The 16,680-nt window shown below is 42.8% G+C and overlaps 1 protein-coding gene across 1 annotated transcript in view; it reads right to left on the bottom strand.

Moving 5' to 3' along the window:
- Positions 1–16,680, bottom strand: part of TXNL1 (thioredoxin like 1) — a 38,345-nt gene that overhangs the window by 13,968 nt on the left and 7,697 nt on the right. Inside the window, exons 2-5 of the mRNA XM_049782169.1 lie at positions 12,505–12,601; positions 8,171–8,344; positions 4,175–4,297; positions 2,601–2,670 (exon numbers count right to left, since the gene is read on the bottom strand). Coding sequence (XP_049638126.1) covers positions 2,601–2,670; positions 4,175–4,297; positions 8,171–8,344; positions 12,505–12,601 — 464 coding nt within the window. The remainder of the gene's footprint in view (positions 1–2,600; positions 2,671–4,174; positions 4,298–8,170; positions 8,345–12,504; positions 12,602–16,680) is intronic.

Genomic DNA, 16,680 nt, shown 5'->3' with positions numbered 1-16,680 from the left:
AGGTGTGGCCCAAAAACAACAATAACAAAAAACAGCCTACACACACACCAAAAAAGAAACACTACAGGGCTGGATCAAAAGTACAATAGGTTGGGGCTGGAGAGATAGCATGCAGGGTAGGGCATTTGCCTTGCATGCGGAAGGACAGTGGTTCGAATTCTGGCAGCCCACATGGTCCCTCGAGCCTGCCAGGAGTGATTTCTGAGTATAGAGCCAGGAGTAACCCCTGAGCGCTGCCAGGTGTAACCCAAAAACCAAAAAAAAAAAAAAAAAAAAGGTCGAGGAACCTTGTCTTGCATGCAGCTGACCACAGTTCAATCCTCTGCATCCCAGATGATCCCCTGAGCTTTGCCAAGAGTGATTCTTAAGTGCAGAGCCAGGAATAGCAAGCCCCTGAGCACCAACCAAACATTACTGCCAGCACCCTAAAAAGAAAAACTTTTAAGCTGATGGGTGCAGTGGCCAACAATGGATGCAATTTGTTATTAAGAAGGAATAACATTATTTAAGAGGAAATGATTTTCACTGACAGTTTTTAGGTAGAAGAAAATGCTATAAAAGGTATGACTGCATCTTGGTGTGCAGGATGTGCTCAGTGGTAATGCATTTATAGACTGTCTTAGTCCTTTTAACTTCAGGGTACAACCAAAAACCTACATTTTGAAACTGGTATAGAGTACTTAAAAAACTCACATTTAAAAAAAAAAAAAAAAAAAAAAGAGGGCCCGAAGAGATAGCACAGCAGTGTTTGCCTTGCAAGCAGCAGATCCAGGACCTAAGGTGGTTGGTTCGAATCCCGGTGTCCCATATGGTCCCCTGTACCTGCCAGGAGCTAGTTCTGAGCAGACAGCCAGGAGTAAGTCCTGAGCACTGTCAGATGTGGCCCAAAAACCAAAAACCAAAAAAAAAAAAAAAAAAAAAAAAGAAAGTGGGGCCTGAGAGCATGGAGGTAAGGCATTTGCCTTGCATGCAGAAGAACAGAAGAATGGTGGTTTGAATCCCGGCATCCCATATGGTCCCCCGAGCCTGCCAGGAGCGATTTCTGAGCATAGAGCTAGAAATAACCCTGAGTGCTGCTGGGTGTGACCCAAAAATCCAAAAGCCAAAAGCCAAAAAAAAAAAAGAGAAAAGAAGAAGAAAAGAGGAGCCGGGCAGTGGCGCAGGAGGTAAGGTGCCTGCCTTGCCTGTGCTAGCCTTGGATGGACTGCGGTTCGATCCCCCGGTGTCCCATATGGTCCCCCAAGCCAGGAGCGACTTCTGAGCGCATAACCAGGAGTAACCCCTGAGCGTCACCGGGTGTGGCCCAAAAACCAAAAAAAAAAAAAAAAGAAGAAGAAGAAAAGAAACTTACATTACAGGGACCAGCTCGATAGCACAGCAATTAAGGTGTTTACCTTATACATGGCCAACCAGGGTTCGATCCCTGGCATCCTATATGCCCACCCACCCCCACCCCACATACTCTCAGCGTAGAAATGACGCCTGAGTGCAGATTCAGGAGTATATCCCCTAAGCACCGCAGGGGGTGGCCCAAACAACAACAAAAAAAAATATTCACATTACTTAAAAACACATTTCTATATCAGCTTTTGTTAACAGTGGTAGAGTGGTGCTGCTTGGGCATAGAGGTCATGGGAGCCACCAGGGCCACACATGGCAGTGCTCTGGGGGCACAGGATCAAATTCAGAGTGTAGAGCATATAAGACTGGTGCCCCACCTCATACAGCATTTGTGTTTACAAACAGTATGTTTAGAATAAAGGTATAATTTCACCAGTGAAAAAATAATACACAAAAGTTTAGTTTAGGGGCTGGAGAGAGAGCACAGCAGTTGGGCACTTGCCTTGTAAGCAGCTGACCCAGGACAGATCCAGGTTAGATTCCCCGCATCCCATATGGTTCCCTGAGCCTGCCAGAAGCGATTTCTGAGCACAGAGTCAGGAGTGACTCCTGAACACCGCTGCCAGGTATGGCCCAAAAACAAAAGTTTAGTTTGACAAAAAAATGTATCAATGAAATCCCCCAACCAATAAAATAAGACAACAGAAAGACAAAACCTATGTCACCAATCTCTCCTCCAATCAATAAACAACAGAAACACAAAATGAGAGGGATGGAAAAGTTTAAAAAATAATGATTATTTAATAAAGAGAATGCCAGGGACCAGAGTGATAGCACAGCAGTAGGATATTTGCCTTGCACATGATCAGGTACGATCCCCAGCATCACATTTGCTTTCCAGAGCCTACCAAGCATGATTTCTGAGCAAGAGCCAAGAGTAAGTCCAGATCTGCTGGCCCCAACTCCCCCCAAAAAAAGAATGCCAAGACTAACTGTAATAATATGTGTACAAAAGGTGAAGCCTTTTGAAATCAAGGGCAGATAATCTCTTTGTTTAACCCGTTATAGGAGGAGGGGTAAATATATCTCTGACCAGAAGTGGCTCAAAGAAGTCTGGAGTGCAAGCTTTACGGCAGAAACCCTAAGTTTGCCCCTCACATTGCATGGTCCTAATCCCAACACCCAACTCCCAGACCCCCAAATCAAAGTTAATGCTAACAGGTCTACAGAGTATAAAGTTAAACCTGATGATTACTCACCATTATCTGGTCCCTGAAATTTCATTGAATAAAGCTTAACAGGTTGATTGAATGCCACAGTGATAAGTAGCTGTAAAGAAAGCAATAAATTTTATTTTTAGTAAGTTTCTTGAACTCCTTCAATATTTACAACAGCAAAAGATAATTAAAAGCTAAATAATGGGGGCCGGGCGGTGGCGCAAGAGGTAAGGTGCCTGCCTTGCCTGCGCTAGCCTTGGACGGACCACAGTTCGATCCCCTGGCGTCCCATATGGTCCCCCAAGCCAGGAGCAACTTCTGAGCTCATAGCCAGGAGTAACCCCTGAGCGTCACCGGGTGTGGCCCAAAAACAAAAACAAAAACAAAAAAAAAAAAAAAAAAGCTAAATAATGAATAAAATCAATGTAATATGGATAATCAGTAAATTAAAAGTAATTAAGAGTACACTTGTGGGGCTAGACTAGAGAGATAGTACAACAGGTAGGGTTCTTCCCTTACAAGGGGCCACCAGGGTTCAATCTCTGGCACCCCAGATAATTCCCAAGTACTGTCAGGATTGATCTGAATACAGTGAGAAGTAATCCCTGAGCATCATGAGGTATTGCCCAGAAACAAAACAAAATGCTATTTGAAAAATCTTAACATTCTAGAAGGTTAGAACTCCTGACTAGGACTCTTCCAGCTACATAACACCAAACCTCCATCCTCAACTTGGAACAGTTTTAGAAGGCCACATAAATAAACTGAAATATATATCTCTCCGGCCCCTAGAAGTACTTTTTTATACTAGATCTATCAATCCAAAGTTTTCTTTAGGCATGATGTCTTTAGGGATGCAAATAAGGTAAAAATGAAATGATCCTGAAAAGATCAAATCCGTGATCTCAGCTGTGAAGAAAGTTACTTCTATTAACAAAGAGAAACAAGAGCAAATTTGTATTTTAGAAAAGTAAGTTCTGAAGCTAGAGAATGAATCCAATGGATAGAGTGCTTGCCTTGCATATGGCTGACGTGGGTTCAATTCCCAGTATACCATGTGGTCCCCCACCTTCCCCACCACCCCCAACCTGTCAGGAATAAGTACTGCCCAAAGGTGGCAGAAAAAAAAAAGAAAAAGAAAAAAAATTAAGGAAGTAATTATGATGAAAAAAAAGCTTGATCAAGGTAGAGCAAATGATTTCCTCTGTAAAGGCAATGCAGGAGTGTCACACAGGTTTCATCTGGGAGTGAGGACTAACTGCTAGGGGAAAGTTCATTCAATTCATCTCGACTTCCTAGAGACAAACTCCTCTGGATGGGTAAAAAGCAAGGAAGCAATAGGTCAAGAACAAAAGGATTGAAGAGTGGCGAAGGCTCAACTCAAAGAGACCAAACCCAAGTTCAGAGACTCTGGCAACTCGTAAAGAGAGAAAGGCAGGCCTGCTGGGACAGAGAAATGAGAGCCAAGTGGTGACCTGGCAAGGAGAAACACCAAGCCATGAGACAGAAGTAATTCCATAGAACAAAAGTAGACAGGGGGAGAGAAGGAAAGGGGAAAAAAAAAGTAAACAATATTTACAAGATCTTTACAAGTCATCATGTAAGCATTTAGCTACCTGTTCATCACAATCGGATTCCAAGAAGCTTGAGTCTTTTCGTAAACAGTTGTCAAATCCATGCTCATCACTTTCATTAAGACACTCACAACCAGCTTTGTTAATAAAAGGCATTAAATCCATCTGAAAAAAATTTTTAAAGTATTCTTTAAATAAAGCATTAAATTCAGTAAAAGAAAACCTCTATAGAACTTAAATATGTCGCTCTCTCTACACATGACTTTTTTTTTTTTTTTTTTTGATTTTTGTGTCACACCTGGTAGCGCTCAGGAGTTACTCCTGGCTCTACGCTCAGAAATCATTCCTGGCAGGCTCGGGGGACCATATGGGATGCCGGATTCAAACCACTGTCCTTCTGCATGCAAGGCAAACACCCTACCTCCATGCTATCTCTCCGGCCCCTACATATGACATTTTTTAATTAGAACATTATTTATTTATTTTTGGTTTTTGGGTCACACCCGGCAGCACTCTGGGGTTACTCCTGGCTCTACGCTCAGAAATCGCTCCTGGTAGGCTCAAGGGACCATATGGGATGCCGGGATTTGAACCACCGTCCTTCTGCATGCAAGGCAAACTCACTACCTCCATGCTATCTCTCCAGCCCCATTAAAGATAAAAAAATTCTACTGGGGGAAGGGGGCGGAGCAGTGCTGCAATCCGTGCCTTGCATGCACTAGCCTAGGACAAACCACAGTTCAATCCCCCGGAGTCCCATATGGTCCCCCAAGCCAGGAGTGATTTCTGAGCACATAGCCAGGAGTAACCCCTGATCGTCACCAAGTGTGGCTGAAAAAATAAATTGTACTGGGGCAGATTCATAGTACAGGAGGGATGTTATCTGCCGTGCATGTGGCTGCAGGAACCACAACCCTGGCTGAATCCGCTGCCACCATAGACAGCCCTCTCATCATCGAGAGCTCTTGCACACTATTGTGTGTAGCACAGATATCCCCATAAACACCAAAGTTGAAACTAAATAAAATGAAAAACAAAAGCTATCATCTCTTTTAAAATAACTGGGTTAAAGTGAAAAAGAAAAAAATATATAACTGGGGTCGGTGAGAGAGTTCAAACTATAGAGCCATGATTAGCAAGTGTGAAGCCCAGAGTTCAACCTCAGCACCTGGCTCCCAAAGCCTTACTAGGTGCAGCCCAGGCAGCACTGGAACTGAACCCAGGTCTTCAGTGAGCAAAGCATCTACTCCAACTCTCTGAGCTATCTCCCTGGCCTGGCAAACTCTCCTTTTAGAAAAGTATGTATTTTATCTACTCAACAAGAACGATTTGTCAAGTACAGATAATCAGTTGCAAATGAACATTTCTATCATTAAATTTTTACTGTTTTTTTTTTTATTCAGAAGATAAAAATTGAACAGGCAGGGATTGGAGCAGTGGTGCAGGCGCCTTACATGCGCTAACAGTTCAATCCCCCAAGCCAGGGACAATTTTTGAGCGCATAGCCAGGAGTAACCGAGAGTCACCAGGTGTGGCCCAAGAACCAAAAAAAAAAAAACTGCACAGGCATATATTCTGAGACCGGAAGAAAATGATTATGTCAAATAATTATTAACTCACATTCAATCCGTGATACCACATACCTGGCCTGAACATCACCAGGTGTGCTACCTGAACAGAGTCAGGAATCTACCAGGTATGGCCCCAAAATCAAACCAAAACCAAAATAAAGCCAAAATATGCAAGTTATGCTACCGATGCACATTTCTTCACTACTTGGGAAAAAATAAAGTAGAGGGGTACAAAGGTAGGATATTTGCCTTGGATGCAGCCAACCAGAGTTTGGAGCCCCAGCGCCCCATATGGTCCCTGAGCAGAGCCAGGTGTGGCCCAAACATAAAACAAAAGTATAAAACAGAAGCTCAAAAACAAGTATTAAGTGGATGAAGAGATGGTTCAAAGGGACAAACTGCATACTCTGCAGATGAGAACCCCAGGCTGGATCCTGAACAGTCTGAGCAACGTACCAGGAGCAGCCGTGAGCACTGTAAAATGTGGCCTCTGGGCAAAGAAAAACAAATACTGTATTTTCCAGCGTATAAGACGACTTTTGAAACAAAAAAAAAAGTCAACCGAAAATCGGGGGTCTACGCCGAGTATATCCCGAAAAATGTTTCAATATGCTGCTAAGCGAAAATTGTCTGAATATTGTCACAAAACAAATTTTCCAAGTCGATCCTGCACCAATCACTGCCAGGCTACTTGGACCACCTCTCTAACTCAGCCAATCCAAGCAGGTTTTTTATGCATGCAAATTATACAGTGTTCTGTACCCGAATCTACACTGTAAAAAGCCTGCTCAGATTGGCCAGAGTCAGAAAGGACCTCTATTACAGTATAACCTTTGGACCTTTGCTTGTTGTGATTGGCTCTCTGTGGAAGATACAGTTGCAGCACAGGAACATTCTGTCTTATACAGCAAATATAGGCCTAAACCTATGTTTTAACTATAAAATTAGGGGGTCATCTTATATGCCGGAAAATACGGTAAGAATAAAATAGAGACAGCACAGCAGTTTGCCTAGTAAGCCTAGTAAGACCCAGGACCAACGGTGGTTTGAATCCCAGCATCCAATATGGTCCCCGTGCCTGCCAAGAGGGATTTCTGAGCATAGAACCAGGAGTAACCCCTGGCAACTGCCGGGTGTGGCAAAAAAAAAAAACCAAAAAAAAACAAAAAAAAAAGAATAAAAACAGTGGGAGGTCAGACCAATAGTACAGTAGGGAGGGTTGTTTTTGTTTGCCTTGCAAGTGACTGACCCGGATTAGATCCCTGGCATCCCATTTGGTTCCCTGAACACTGTAAAGAATGAAGCCTGGAATAACCCTGAACACCACCAGGAGTGGCCCAAAAGCCAAAAATTAAATAAAAAATAGAATAATAAAAATTTAAATTAAATTAAAATAAAACAGTGAAACAGAGATGTAGCTCAGGGATAAAGCACTTGTTTTGCACATGTGAGTCTCTGATATCAAGCCCCAGCACTGCAAGAATTCTTTTTTGTTGTTGTTGTTTTGGGTCACACCAGTGATGCTCAGGGGTTACTCCTGGCTATGCACTCAGAAATCGCTCCTCGCTTGGGGGACCATATGGGCTGCAGGGGATCGAACCAAGGTTCTTCCTGGATCTGCCGTGTGCAAGGTAAATGCCCTACCACTGTGCTATCACTCTGGCCCAGCACTGCAAGAATTCTTAAAAATTCAAATAGCTGGAGCCAGAGAGCTACAACAGTGGATAAAATGACTGCCTTACACACAGCTGACCCAGCTTTGATCCTCAGCATCCCATAAGGCAGGGGTCTCAAACTCGCGGCCACAACGGCCCTTTGTACATTTTGTGGCCCTGCTCTAGAGGAATCTATTTTTATTTTGTTTTGTTTTAGTTGCTTGGGTCACATACACACCCCCAATGTTCAAGGCTTACTACTGACTTTGCACTCAAGTATCACCCTGACTTTGCCTCCTGCGGCCCCCAGGTAAATTGAGTTTGAGATCCCTGCCGTAAGTTTCTCCTGCCAGGAGAAATATCTGAGTGCAGAGCCAAGAGTAGACCCTGAGAACTGACGGGTGTGCCCCCCCCCAAAACAAAATTAAATAGCTTTTAAAATAGTTCAAGAGTGGAGCAAGAAAGATAGTTCAACGTAAGGCATTTGTCTTGTACATAGCCAACCTTGGTTTGATCCCCAGCATCTCATATGGTTCCCCTGCCCAGCAATGCCAGGAGTAATTCTTGAGCACAGAGTCAGGAATAACACCTGAGCATCCCTGGTGTGGCCCCAAAACTAACAAAAAGTTCAGAAAGTAAATTCAGTAACACCAACTCATCATAAAAGCTTACAGTTAAAATATATATGCATAGTCAAATATAACAATAAGCTAAAGTGTGATATCTGTAACTCTGAAAGTTTTTCAAATAATCAAAGTAACATAATGAATTAACCCAATAATGACACGACTGGGTTCTTTACGTCCACATACATAGCCTTTCGGAATATCTGCATCCTCGTTGCTACCAGGATCATTTTCTAAATGCTGTTTGATTTTTTCTTCTAATCCCACAGCATCTGCTCCTTGATACTGATCGATTCTCACTTTGTTCCGAAAAAACAAAAACGTAGGTGTGGCTGATATATTGTTGGTGGCAGCTGTTCCCTAAAATTGACAAGGTAGATGGCATTATGAATTATAAATTAAAAGAACAACTTGTTTACTGTAAATTATGAATGAATAAGCAACTTTTATTTACTTTACATTTCTATTAAAATTAAATATCAGAACTATGGAGTTAGAGTCCAGAGTGATAATACAGTGGGTAGAGCATTTGCTTTGCATGCAACTGACTAGAGTTCAATTCCCAGTACCCCATATGGTCTCCTAAGCCCACCAGGAATAATTCCTGAGTGCAGAGCCAGGAGTAACCACCGAGCACTGCCAAGTATGGCCTAAAGATAAAAACAAAAAAAGCAGGAAGTGAAAACATAAAGTAGTTCTAATTAAACTTACTTATAGAAAAGCAGGCTTATTCATAAGGGATAAAACTGTATTACCCTTACCTCCCTGAGAACTCGCATTTTTGCCTATTTTTAAATACTTTAACTGGAACTATCAGCTACAAACACAGACACATGACTTTACAGTGGCATTTCTGGCACTACTCACTTTTTCTGACCATGATCCCCTTCTTTTTTGGGGGGGGGCCACACCCGGTGACACTAGGGGTTACTCCTGGCTTGGGGGACCATATTGGACACCAAGGGATCGAACCACAGTCCGTCCAAGCTAGCGCAGGCAAGGCAGGCACCTACCCTCTAGCGCCACCGCCCGGCCCCCATGATCCCCTTCTAACCTTGTTTCCTTTCTATGGCCACACTGTTCGACTGGCCCTCTAGATGCATGCCTTGACCCCCACATGTATGTTATTTTCACCTGTGACTCTGAAATATCCTGGGGACCAGATAAGAAAGACTAATTTACACCATCAATGTGTACACAACCCATAGCTTTCACGAGTTGATACAAAACACTGTTGCTAGGACAAAAGTACCAAACAGTGAACAAGAACAACAGGAGTCCACCACCACAGGGACACTGAGTGTGCTGAGAACATAGCAACAAGCATGTAGCCCCTGGTTATCACCAGAGGGAAGGAAAAAGGGTAAAAAGCATAAAAACCATTAAAGCAAGGGCAGAAAAACTCAATATATTTATACACAAACTATCAAATAAGTATAAAATAAAGATGCACTGGAAGAATAAGCTCCCATCTTCCCAGTGCATCTTTAAGTAAGCAATGATCAGTCTTGAAAACGGGAATATATACTCTTATAGGAACAGTTTCTGGCCACAGCAAATACATTGCAATAGGACTGAAAGATTGGACCACATGTCTGCTTGCCATGCATGAAGGCCAGAAGTCTTTACACTCCAAAAATAACTCCAAGTACAGGCCAGAGTGATAGTACCGTGGGTAGGGGTTTGCCTTGCATGTGGCTGACCCTGGTTCAATCCCTGGCATTCCATATAGTCTCCCGAGCACTGCCAGGGGGCAATTCCTGAGTAATGAGCCAGGAAGTAACCCTGAGCATCACCAAGTGTGGCCTAAAAAAACAAAACAAACAAAAAGGAAACAATAAAAAACATTCCAAGTACACTGTAACAGGTATCTTTCAATCCTGCTCTAACCACAAAATATTGCTAAGACTGATTAATGAGGGGCCAGAGAGCCAATATAGTAGGTATAGCAGCCAACACATCCCATATGGGATCCCTTGAGCAACACCAGAACTGTTCTCTGGAGCAGGTGAGGTGGCGCTAGAGGTAAGGTGACTGCCTTGCAAGCGCTAGCCAAGGACGATCCCCCAGCGTCCTATATGGTCCTCCCAAGCCAGGGGCAATTTCTGAGCGCTTAGCCAGGAGTAACCCCTGAGCATCAAATGGGCGTGTGTGTGTCCCCCCCCCCCAAAAAAGAAAAGAAAACAGAATTGTTCTCTGAGGCAAAGCCAGTCAGCCCTGAGCACTGCTGGTTGTGACCCAAAACCAAACAAAAATGAATGAAAATTAGCTAATAATCAAGTATGTATACTTTAAATGTTCTGCAAAATATGTAGAAAAATAATAAAGCAAATATGTCATCTTGTATATTCAAGTTACTATGAAGAGGTATCAGTACATAGCTTAAAAAAAAAGCAAAGTCTTCTCTAAATCTTCTTTTTTTTTTTTTTGGCTTTTGGGTCACACCTGGCAGTGCTCAGGGGTTACTCCTGGCTGGCTCAGGGTATTATATGGATGCCGGGATCTGAAACACGGTCTGCCCTAGGTCAGCTGCATGCAAGGCAAACACCCTACTGCTGTGCTATCACTCCAGCCCCATTTTTTCTAAATCTTATAAATTAAAAACAAATGGGTTTGGGGGCTGGAGCAATGGCACAAGTGGTAAGGTGTCTGCCTTGACTGTGCTAGCCTAGGACGAACCACAGTTCAATCCCCCGTCATCCCATTTGGCCCCCCAAGCCAGAAGCGATTTCTGAGCGCATAGCCAGGAGTAACCTGAGAATCACCGGGTGTGGCCCCAAAACTAAAATAAACAAAACAACAAAACAAAACAAAACAAACGGTTTCTTTGGAAAGTGGGCCAGAGCAAATAGCACAGCGGTAGGGCGTTTGCCTTACACACGCCAACCCCGGATGAACCCCAGTTCGATCCCTGTAATCCCATATGGTCCCCCAAACTTGCCAGGAGCAATTTCTGAGTGCAGAGCCAGAAGTAACCCGAGCACCTCCAGGTGTGACCAAAAAAACAAAAACAACAACAAAAAACCTACCATGTTATACCTCTTACAACAGGATTCACAAATGTGAACTATAATATGTAATTTACAATTTTCTATTATCACAATAAAAAAGTAAAGGGTCCAGAGAGATAGCACAACAGTAGGGCATTTGGCTTACATGCAGCTGACCCAGGATGGACCTGGGATTAATCCCAGTATCCCATGTGGTCTCCCAAGCCGGAGTGATTTCTAAGCATATAGCCAGGAGTAAGCCCTGAATGTCATCGGGTATGGCCCACCCACCACCAAAAGAAAAAAGTAAATTTAAAACTTTTAAATCTCAGGGCCGGAGGGAAAGCACAGCAGTAGGACGTTGCCTTGCCCATGTCCAACCCAGGACAGACCTGGCTCAATTCCCGGCATCCCATATGGTCCTGAGCCTACCAGAATCAATTTCTGAGTACACAGCCAGGAATAACCTGAGCGCCACCAGGTGTGACCCAAAAATAACCCCCCCAAACAATAAATAAAACTTTTTAAATCTTGGGGCAGGGGAAGACAATTCTTAGCATTAGAACCTTCCAAACTTTTCCCTATCATCTCCCCCATTTTCCCACATATGCAAATACAGAACCTTCACATAGCCATTCCAGCTGAGTAATCAGGCAATCTACCCGACAACATGTGGTTCAATCAGCAGTAATCACGATGTTAGAGTTTCTGCTGAGTAGGCAGCTTTGGAAAGCTTTGAAACAAGATTACAAATTGATCAATTCAAAAAAAATTACCATCAGAAATTATCTGCCATGGCTTTCTAATCAGCCAATGTTGCAGAAGACATAATTACAAATTGCAAAGGAAATAACAGAACTAACTTCCAGGTAAACTATTAAGTTTAAGATGCAATTATTAAGTTTTATATGAAGATATGAATATAAACAAACCAGAAGCAATTAATATTAGACTACCTTTTCTGACTAATGTAGCCCTAATGATATTTGTAATAATCATGTAAACATGTTTTCTTGTCTCCAAAGGAATAAGTATTCTGCATATAAAGAGATAAGTAAATGGAAGATGATACTAATGTTGAATTTCAAATTGATTTATAAATTTTGGGCCACACCTGGTGACACTCAGGGGTTACTCCTAGCTATGCACTCAAAAATTGCTCCTGGCTTGGGGGACCATATGGGACGCCAGGGGATCTAACCGTGGTCTGTCCTGGGATGGCAGCGTGCAAGGCAAACGCCCTACCACTGCGACATCGCTCCAACTCCCAAATTGATTAACAAATAAAATTTAAAGAACTTCTTTCCAGGCCAGAGCAATAGCATAGCAGGTAGGACATTTGTCTTGCACGCTACTGACCCAGATTCAGTTCCCAGGAAAACCCTATGATTCCCCAACCCAAGAGGAGAGATCCCTACATGAAGAGCCAGGAATAGTTCCTGAGCATAACCAGGTTTGTACAAAAATAAAAATTAAAAAAAAAAAAAAAAAAAAAAAAAAAAACAGAAAAAGGGATTTATTTCCCCATACCTGACACTGATGTACATCAACTTCCAAGAAAACTGCTTGTGGATACTTATTACTCATAGAACTGAAGGCTGGTGCAATCCTTAAACATGGTCCACACCTAAAAGGCAAGAGAGATGCTTGATAAAAAATAATGCCAAAGACAATTCATTTGTACTCTTAAAACGTATCAAGTCAAACATAAATAAAACAAGTTGTGATTATCCTGATTTCAGATATTCTAGTTTTTTTAAATGGGCTCTTTCTGATGTGCATCATCAGGGTCAAATGAAGCACTTGTATTGCACCGGGCACAATCCACCCAGAGTGATCCTCAGCACCAGAGAGTCACCTAGCAATCACACACAAGACAAATATTGACATACATGCATATGATATAATAAATATAAACTATATAAATAAATATAAACTATATATAGTATTAAATTAACATAAACTACAGTATTTACTGTAAACTAGAGATTTATATTAAGTAGTTATTTTTTTGTTTCTGAGCCACGCCCAGTGGCACTCAGGGGTTGCTCCTGGCAGGCTTGGGGGACTATCTGGGAAGCCAGGAATCAAACCCGGGTTCATTCTGGGTTGACCAAATGTAAGGTAAATGCCCTACAGCTGTGCAATTGCTACAGCTCCCAACGATTTATATCAAGTCTATTTTTTTAGAATAATTATAAAATATTTATTTAAGCACCATAATTACAAGCATGATTATAATTGGGTTTCATTCATAAACAGAACACCCCCCTTTACCAGTGCAACCTTCCCTTCCCACCACCAATGCCTCTCTCACTCCTCCCCCACCCCTGCCTGTATTCGAGACAGGCTTTTTTTTTTTTTTGGGTGGGGAACGATACCCGGTGGTGCTCAGGAATCGCTTGTGGTAGGCTTGGGGGACCATATGGGATGCCAGGAATCGAACCCAGGTCCGTCCTGGGTTGGCTGTGTACAAGGCAAATGCCCTACCATTGTGCTATCTCTCTGCCCCCTCTAGTTGTTCTGAGAAAAATTAAAAGTCTGAACAAATGGAAGACTAGACTATGAATATGAATTAGAAAATAATCCAGATGGTCCCCCGAGCCTTCCAGGTGCAATTTCTGAGCATAGAGCCAGGAGTAGACCCTGAGCGCTGCTGAGTGTGACCCAAAACCACACACACACACACACACACACACACACACACACACACACACACAAAATCTTGAGCAATAACAGCACATCTATAACACATTGTGATGGCAAATGTGTAAGGAAGAAGTATGCGCTTGCTGAAAAATTAAGTTTATTTTCTGCAAGAATGAAAACAGACCACTTCTAGATGAATTATATGTATTCTATAGTATATATAACATTATATATTATTATATGTATTATATGCACTTGGGGTTGCAAGAGGGACTAAGTCTCTGACCAGAGTCATCCACATGCAAGACAAATATCTTACTCCTGTTACTATCTCACTGGTCCATAAGTGTATTATATGTAGTAATGGCCAGGACTAATCAGTAGTTTCAGTAGTCATATAAAATATATAGTTAATGGGGCCGGCGAGGTGGCGCTAGAGGTAATGTGTCTGCCTTGCAAGCGCTAGCCAAAAAAGGACCACAGTTCTATCCCCCAGCGTCCCATATGGTCCCCCCAAGCCAGGGGCAATTTCTGAGAGCTTAGCCAGGAGTAACCCCTGAACATCAAACGAGTGTGGCCCCCCAAAAAATATATATAGTTAATATTCATTGGGCACTAAGGATATCATGCAATTTACATGACACAGTTTAATTAACATCAGCTCATTTAAACTTTACAATTCATCATTTTACAGACAAGAACAAAAAAACCCAGTTAACTCTTAACTACTATTCAAAATAAATTTTAAACACTATTCTACACAGTACATTTTGTCACTTTAAAACTATAATTATGGTGGGCACAGAATAGGAAAAACTATTCACTCAAAACCCATCAGACAAGGGGCTAATATCTAAGATATACAAGGTACTGACAGAACTTTAACAAGAAAAAAAAAACATCTAAGGATGTTGGTGCAAATCCCGCTATCCCATATGATCCCCTGTGCCTGCCAGGGGCGATTTCTAAGCATAGAGCTATAAGTAACCCCTGAGCACTGCCGGGTGTGACCCAAAAACCAAAAAGAAAAAAAAAAAGAAAAAGAAATGTTCCTATGCATAGGAAACATAGAAACTGTTACGCTGAGTGAGATAAGTCAGAGGGAGAGAGAAAGACACAGAATAGCCTCACTCATCTATGGGTTTTAAGAAAAATCAAAGACTTTATTGTAATAATACACAGAGACAATAGAGATGAGGGCTGGAAGGACAACCCACGATATGAAGCTTAGTGGTGAGTTCAGTTAGAGAATGATTACACTAACAACTATCATGACAATGGTAGTGTGAGTAAAACAGTCTCGAATACAGGCAGGGTGTGAGGGAGGAGGGAAGGGGGGGCATTGGTGGAGGGAATGTTGCACTGATGAAGGGGTTGGGTTTTTTTGGTTTTGTTTTGTTTTGTTGGTTTTTGGATCACACCCAGCAGTGCTCAGGGGTTACTTCTGGCTCTACGCTCAGAAATCGCTCCTGGCAGGCTCAGGGGACCATATGGGATACCAGGATTCAAACCACCATCCTTCTGCATGGCAAACACCCTATCTCCATGCTATCTCTCTGACCCCAGAAGTATTCTTTTTTTTTTTTTTTTTTTTTTTTTTGGTTTTTGGGCCACACCCAGTGACACTCAGGGGTTACTCCTGGCTATGAGCTCAGAAATTGCGCCTGGCTTGGGGGACCATATGGGACACCGGGGGATCGAACCTAGGTCCATCCTAGGCTAGTGCAGGCAAGGCAGGCACCTTACCTCAAGCACCACCACACTGGCCCCAGAAGTGTTCTTTTTTATAATTGAAATCCAACTACAAACATGTTTGTAATCATGGTGCTTAAATAAAGATATTAATTTAAAAAATAAAAAAGAACTAGGGGTCGGAGCAGTGGCACAAGTGGTGGGGTGTCTGCCTTGCCCGCACCAGCCTAAGACAGATTGTGGTTCCATCCCCTGGCGTCCCATATGGTCGGTCCCCCAAGCCAGGAGCAATTTCTGAGTGCATAGCCAGGAGAAACTCCTGAGTGTCACCAGGTGTGGCCAAAATTCAAAAAAAAAAAAAAAGGAATATATGATGGGGCCAGAGCAACGGTACAAATAGTAGAGCCTTTGACTTGCATGCAACTGACCCAGGTTTGAGCCCCAGCATTCCACACTGTATCCCAAAATGGCCATGTGTGATTCCAGAGTGCAGTCAAGAATAACCCAAGCACCACCATGTAGCCCTAAAACAAAACAAAACAATTTTTTTTTTTTTTTAGTTTTTGGGCCACACCCGGCAGTGCTCAGGGATTACTTCTGGCTGTCTGCTCAGAAATAGCTCCTGGCAGGCACGGGGGACCATATGGGACACCGGGATTCGAACCAACCACCTTAGGTCCTGGATCGGCTGCTTGCAAGGCAAAGACCACTGTGCTATCTCTCCAGGCCCAAAACAAAACAATTTATATGGGACTAGAGAGATAGCATGTGCAAAGCTCTATCAAAGTACCAGTTCTGTCCCTGGTGGCCCAATAATGAAAATGGACCAGGTTCAGGCCTAAACACCAAGTGTGGTCACTGTTTTTTTCTTTTTAGAGAAAGGATGTTGGAAGAGGTCAATGGCCTCAACTTCACTGTCCCAGCATCATATGGTATCCAAGCACTGCTGGGAGTGACCCCAATGCAGTCAGATGCAGCCTCGAGCATCACCAAATGTGACCTAACAATCAAAAGGGGCAAGGTAACACACCTCAGTGGTCAGAGGCACATGCTATACAACTAATGAGACCTAAGTTCCACATACTGGCTCCACATACCTGCCCACTCACTCCTAGAATCTCTGAATGTTGCCTGGGGGCTGCTGAGCACCATTGGGGTAGCCCTTGATGGAACCCAGCACTGAAAGACTCAAGCAATTCTCTATTTTTGAGCACTAGCATGGAATCACCACTAAGCAACCCCCTACCCTGTATAAGGAATATTTAAAATACTTTATTTTAATATGCCCATGAAGGGAATCCAAACAGATCACATGTTGTTTGATCTCATTTTTACAAAGTTCAAATCCAGGCAGAAGTAATCTGT

Source organism: Suncus etruscus, chromosome 10, assembly GCF_024139225.1.
Source record: "Suncus etruscus isolate mSunEtr1 chromosome 10, mSunEtr1.pri.cur, whole genome shotgun sequence".
Taxonomy (NCBI): Eukaryota; Metazoa; Chordata; class Mammalia; order Eulipotyphla; family Soricidae; genus Suncus; species Suncus etruscus.
The sequence above is the reverse complement of the archived record's forward strand: the minus strand, read 5'-3'. Positions and strand labels throughout refer to the sequence as shown.